The 6,693-nt window shown below is 41.2% G+C and overlaps 1 protein-coding gene across 6 annotated transcripts in view; it reads right to left on the reverse strand.

Annotated features, from left to right (window-relative positions):
- ttll7 (tubulin tyrosine ligase-like family, member 7) overlaps positions 1 to 6,693 on the reverse strand; it is a 68,099-nt gene that overhangs the window by 10,794 nt on the left and 50,612 nt on the right. For all 6 annotated transcript variants that reach the window (XM_032525847.1, XM_032525851.1, XM_032525850.1 and 3 more), the window contains exons 16-18: positions 6,169 to 6,464; positions 4,846 to 4,980; positions 1,343 to 1,423 (exon numbers count right to left, since the gene is read on the reverse strand). In XM_032525847.1, the coding sequence (XP_032381738.1) occupies positions 1,343 to 1,423; positions 4,846 to 4,980; positions 6,169 to 6,464 (512 nt within the window). The remainder of the gene's footprint in view (positions 1 to 1,342; positions 1,424 to 4,845; positions 4,981 to 6,168; positions 6,465 to 6,693) is intronic.

Raw genomic sequence — 6,693 nt, forward strand, 5'->3', positions numbered from 1 at the left:
TGTGTGTGTGTGTGTGTGTTAGACAAAAAAATGCTGGGGCAGACAGCGGAGAGCATGGGGGAGGACTAATTGCTGCACCGACGTCAGTCTTGGAGAGAAGGTGTCAGAAGTTCCCAGGCGGTCTGAGGACACCTGCGCCAGCCTTCCATCTTCCCTTCTTCGTTTTCCTCCTCCCTACCCACCTCACTGCCTTCTCTTCCTCCCCTTTTCTTTCTCTTTTCACCCTGCTCAGAGTGCAGTGCTGTGGCTCTTTTGACTTTGATTCCTCGCTCCTCATTACTGACATGCCCATCTGACAGTGTGTGCGTGCATGTGTGTTTGCGATGTGAAGAGGCAAGATTTCCCTACAGCAATATAAGGCAAGCGTGACACGCATACACACTCAGACAAACGGATAGATGAGTAAACACACACAGAGATATGTTTTGGTATGGTAATCAGATGGCAGAGCAGTGGGTGCTACATTCCTGACCTCTGCCTGCTGCTCATTAGGCTGCTCCACTCTAAATAAAAAAACATTGGCTCGCTACGCCACAGCCCACAACACAGCAGAAAGCAGCGGCTGAGAGATCACATCATTACTGACACGCCTACTGGATGCCATTTCACGTCTTGTCCCCTCTTCTGTTTTGTTTACATCCTATTTGGTGTCTCTTCCTCTCACTGTCTGACATGATAATGATGTACATCCGTGTCTTTTTTCTCTCTCTGAAGTTTGATTTGATTATTTTAAAAGTTCTTCGAAAGCATTCAAAGGAATAGGTTGGAGCGGTGACATGTTGTCATTTTCACAGGTTTTAACAACGTCCACTCTATACAGGGTGACAGTATAGACTGTGTGGGAGCATGGGGGAAGGCAGGACATGTCAAAGATAAAAGTAACCCATTTTTAAGATTTACTAAAAATAATGATATAACTAGATGCAGCTCAGGTTTTCTCACTTATAGGTTAGCGCTTTATCTTTGTTAAACACACATACCTGCCACATCTATAAAGTTGGGTGCCTTGTTAATCTCTGTGGCTCAATGCCACATTTCCACCAATCTTTCCTTCAAACTAATAGGTTACAACTTTGTGCTTTCTATTACGAAAAGCATCACTTTTCTTTCTTTGCTGAATTATTTAAAATTGTCTGTTGGGGTTATGACCTAGTTAGGAAGCAGTGATTGTTTATCCAGATTCTAGCAAATGTGGTGGTAACAGGTTTGAAATAATCAGTTGACCCTAAACATCTCATGACGCTACTGAAGAAATTCAGCCTGTCATCTAATTCTCTTGAGGGGCAAGTCAGAGGTAAATTGGTTCAGATATCTTGCGATCTGATTCCAGCATAGGACTTACCTTCCGTTGTTTGGTAGAGTCCAGCTTCACTAGCCAATAGGAGGCCACCTTTGATTTGTGGTATTTCCAGTTGTCTAGGATCTGTGGAAGAAACGTCAGGGTTAAAAACGGGAAAACTTGCACAAAACATGTTTTTATTACAGACTTCCTAAAAAGGTAGAACAACAATCAAGCAATACATTTAAAAAAACACCCTCAGAGTATTTTAAATAAAATCACTGCAGGTCATTTTTATTACATCTGTTTCCCAGCAATCCTCTGTCAAAACCCAGGGTAACTACAGTGTTCTAACAGGCCAATCATTGTGCTGTGCGGTTCAATTGCTACCAACCAAAAAAATAAATAATAATAATAAAACTAGAAAGACACCTAGCTGGAGCACAGTTAAACTGCAGTACTTTATATTTTAAAACTATAAGAATGTACGGACAAAGTCTAGAACTCATTCCCACTGTATCACATTCAACCTGTCAGACATTCTTTCACACCTCAGCCCAGACATGGATTCTGTAATATTGCTGGGTTCATCTGCTTACATCATTGAGTTTGGCTTTCACACATATGTCTCCTTTATATAAAAGTTCCATCTGGTACGTTATACTCGAAAACACAGGAAATATAGTGTAAGAGAGGAGCGATTGTTTACTGCAGCACATCTGTTCGGTGTCTTGTCATTTTGCCTTCAGTGTGTAGGGAGAGTAGTTATGCAATCAGACCAATTGCCAGCCAGTTTTACAAAACTGTTGATCTTATCTTGCAAAGTCTGTTAAATCTCCCGCTTCACAATGATGAGACGGGGAATTTAACGCATCGCTTTAATTTAATTTCTCATGACTAGTTTGGATGCTGTACACAAAACCTTATTTTGTACTTTTACTGGAACATGAGTACTTTAGTTTATATTTGAGCCAAAACAACTATGTAAATGTGGAAGCTCTGTGGAAAAAGGACTCCAGGTAATTTTCAAAATGATGTGTAAAATGTGGCGAGCATTTACAGAGTACAGTGCTTGTCTAGTATATCTTTGTAGCATAACTCAGGGATAACAGGGATAAAAAATCAAGTCATGATCTTTGGTACATAAGCAGAAAACCCTATGTGTTGCAGGTGTGTCAAAAATCCTTGGGGCATGTGTCGTTATGCTCAAAAGCTGTGCTGGATATTCCCATGCACTTGCTGCTAGTGCCAACATCATTGTGTACCTACAGGCACTGTTATTGTTGCTCTGTTGACTTAGTCTACTTCTCCCCACTGGTGCACATAAACCTCTCACGTAGCATTTTAAATTCCCTTACAAACAGTGCTCCCATTGGGAGGCTCCAGTGTAAACTTTATGTTTACTCACACACAGACATGCACACACAAAAAACAATCCACAAGGATTCACAGATACAGAGCTGAGGTATACAGTGAACACTGGTGTTCGTGCTTTCCAGAAAGTTTCTTGTTTGCTTGTTTAGCATTCTCTCTCAATAAGAACCTCATGAACCTTGTGTGGTAAGATGTAAGCCCATTTGTCACATTTGTTTTGTACGTACACAGATTACCCTCAATTAAAGCACAACAAAACATACCCCTTACATTTCACCTTTCAATGGTTCCATCTGCAACCAAAAAGGCAGGTTTTGAGTGAAAGATAAAAGAGCCAATTAGTGGGATAAAAACACACCATTAGCCCAATTAGACCTAAACTTTAACGTAGAAAATAAATTGCCAAAAATTGTTTTCATGCTAAGTGAACACTCCTTTCTCTCTTGAGGCAAAAAGTGAACAGTGCAGGTGCAGTTGCTCAGCTGCGTTTCCATGGTGCTCTCATTAGGGTTTGTTAATAGTACAGGTGTGCTGGTAATTGTCTCTCACAACCCTAACACACCCAGGTGTCACGCACATGTACATAAACTGTTTTTGCTGTTCTTGTGAGGATATTGTATGGGCTCACATTAATTACTTGGTGGCTTGCCCTTTCTTAACCTTGCTCATGCTTTACCCTCACCCTTACATAACTATTATCTTAACTGAATATTATCAATACATCTTTCTATAATTACATCAATATTAATGTTAAGGCTCTTATGTGAATTACAACAATGTATTAACATGTTATTGTGTCATTTTGACAATTCCAAATAATGTATGAAAGGTTTAATGGTTCAGTGCAAGGTTTTGCATGTTAAGATTTTAGAGCTGCCCCCAAAACATCAATGACGCTAATCATCAGTTGAAAATCTCCCAAATCATTTTATCTGTTGAATAACTGCCTTTCTTTTTGTTTTTCTTTGGAGGCCTCATTGTACACAGAGCTACGCAGGATTGCAAGGTTACTTAAATTGCCAAGTAGACATTTGTTTTTCCATTAAACACATAGTTTTGGTGGTATTTCTGTCATTAGTCAGCCTGGTGAAGACAGTCTGGCTGGCTTTTTTTATTTTTATTTTTTTTAGCACCGCGGGAGCTGTGGTGCTGAACAGCCGGCTGGTTCTGAGGACAGCAACGGCCATAACGAGTCAGTGTGAAGTGGACAAGTGGACGCTTCTGTAGTGCTTTTGTGCCGCTGATGTCTTTTGCTTCTGGTGTGAGTTGAAGGTGCCTCTCTTTTTGTTTCTTTCTTATTGCATGGACAAAATGCAATATCCATTTCAGCTTTTGTTATTAAAAAACTTTCCATAAACTAAATAAAGACGTTTGGAAAATGAATGTATTAAACTGCACACACTGCAGTATAGTAAAACTGAGTTTTGGTTCCTAAAAGTGGGTGTTATATCTGCTAGTAGTATATAACAGTAGCTAGTTAACTAATACCTATTATTGAATTCTTGGGCATCTTGCATCCAGTGCAGCAGTGCAGTGCATAATAAGTGCATCCATTAACCCAGGATAATACTGTCAGCCATATGAACCAATTCTTTTACACAGTAGTATTGTACAGAAACATCATTTTTAGCAATAGCACAAACACAAGTGCAAAGGCGCACACAAATGGAAGGACACAGAGATCTAACCAGAAATAGAGGAGGCACTGATTAATACAAAGGAGCAGTGGGGAATAGCGCACGGCTGCAAACTGACCGACAGGTTGTCACTGGGGTCGTTTGAAAGACAATGGGAGCCAAGCCAAAGCGGACAGGCTATTGTGGAGAGGTAAGGAGGTCACTTTTAGTTAGGCTGCAGGCTGACCGCACCTGGCCACAGAGGAGGCTCTGGGAATACAGTGGGTCCGGATTTCTGGTCAACACTTCACTCCCACTTTCTTTCTCCTTATAAATTTCAGTCTTTTTCTTAGGTTTTTATTTGGTGTATTTTTGACTCAACGGAGCCGGGAGGGACAATTGAGTTAGATTCAACATTTTTGGGAGGGGAAAAGGAGACACACCTGGTGAAGATCTGTATTCTACTGAGTGCACTTAGTTTCTTTTTCTGAATAATTTTGATTTACATAAAATATTACTACATTATTTTTGAATAATGTAATAAACACACAAATACAATAGAAATAGTGCACCAACCTCATCCAGCACAGCCTCTGCCTCCTCCTCGGTTTTGCCTGGAAACCTGATCCTCATGGCAGTGAGCACGGCCAGAGTCTGACGCACCAGCTCGGCTTCCTGCTCTTTACTCCTTAGGTTTATCAGGGGATCGCCCTACACACACACACACACACACACACACACACACACACACACACACACACACACACACACACACACACACACACACACACACAGGTAGAGCAAGACCAAATGAGAATACAGATACTGAGCAATACTAAGCAAAACGGTTTAATTTGACACTGTTTTTGGAGCTAAGTAGATGTAATTACTTTAAGGGCTGCAATTAAGGATTGTTTTTATTAATAATTACGATCAATAAATGGTAGTTTCTACTGCCAGTAAAGGCAATTTTACTTTTTTGTGTCAGAGAACAATTGATCAATACTAACTATGAAGGGCTTCTCCAATTCACCTAGGCTCAAGTATAAGGTGCAGTCACAGTGCACAGTGTTTAACATGTCAAATCAAGGTAAGGAGGGTGTACAGTGTTACTAATGTATTGTGTATATTAGTCATTATTATCAGGGGAATTTAACATTTCACTGGCATTTCATGAATAGGGATTGTCCTGAGTGATAATTCATTTATAATCCTGCTGCCACCTATAATTATTTTCTATAGTAGTTAACACAGAGCAGTATCAGTAACATGCGTCATGCTATATATGAAAATAACCTCCTTATTTACCAGAATGTACTTGTCAACGTGTGTGTGCAAGACATTAAAAAAAATTGGAAAATAATAGGGAAATACTCCTGTCATTTTGTGTCAGAAACATTGCAAATGATGCACTCTATGGTCTTTTCTGTCCAAAGGTTTTCCACTTAGTTCTATTCTCAATGTTAAAAAGTCCTGCTGCATTTCATTTTGTTCCACTGTATCCAAAGCCACCAGCATACTTGTAAAAAAGGAAGAGTAATGGAAGAGGCAGGCGGAAAGCAACAGATGGCAACATAATAGAAGACTACAGTAGGCCTATACAGTATTGAAAGAGCTGCTTAAGAGTTCCCTAGTGGGCCAGGATACAATATATGCCACAGGAGGAGAAAAGCAATGATGGCAGAAGTAAATTTGTGCATCAGACTTTGATGAAATAGAATTGAAAAGTGATTCTTAATTGTTTACTTTAAACCTACTCAGAGTAGTGGATCAGCAGAGGATTGCCAAAGTGAGCAATGTGACAGCATGGCTAAATATAATTCTGTGACTGACAACTTATATGACACACTCTGAATGTAAAAGGTAAACCTCACTGTGTGTGTGTGATGAATATCTTACTATGTTGGAGTGGATGGTCCCAAGGCTGTTGCTGTGAGGCACACGGTGGGTGGAGCCACTGCGGCTTAGCGAGTGAGAGCGCAGCGTGGCGGAGCTCGGCCTGACGAGGGGAGTGGCCATGGGAACTGTGGGCGAAGGCCTGGTGGACAATGCCCGCACCTCATTGGGCGACAAGAGGGAGGCAATGGAGCGAGGGCAAGAGATGGAGCGCCTGATTGGACCAGAAAGTGTTGGGGAAGCCGAGGGGGCGGGGCTGGGTTTGAGTGACTTGATTGGAGGTTTCCAGTGCATGCGACCTGCAGAGAAACAACGAGGGATAGGGAGGCGGGATGAACAGTGACTCACGGTTTCAATCACAAAATCATCACAATTCAATTTCTTTTCTTCCCTGATCCTGTCTCAGTGCTCCAGTCACTGTCAAGCTCTCCTCTCTGGTTTCCATCCGTTGCCGGGTGGCTTCGGAGATTAAGTGTGACTTTACAATTCCCACTCTGGCCCTGTGTGTGTGTGTGTGTGTGTGTGTGT

The sequence above is a fragment of the Etheostoma spectabile genome, chromosome 9, assembly GCF_008692095.1.
Source record: "Etheostoma spectabile isolate EspeVRDwgs_2016 chromosome 9, UIUC_Espe_1.0, whole genome shotgun sequence".
Lineage (NCBI taxonomy): Eukaryota > Metazoa > Chordata > Actinopteri > Perciformes > Percidae > Etheostoma > Etheostoma spectabile.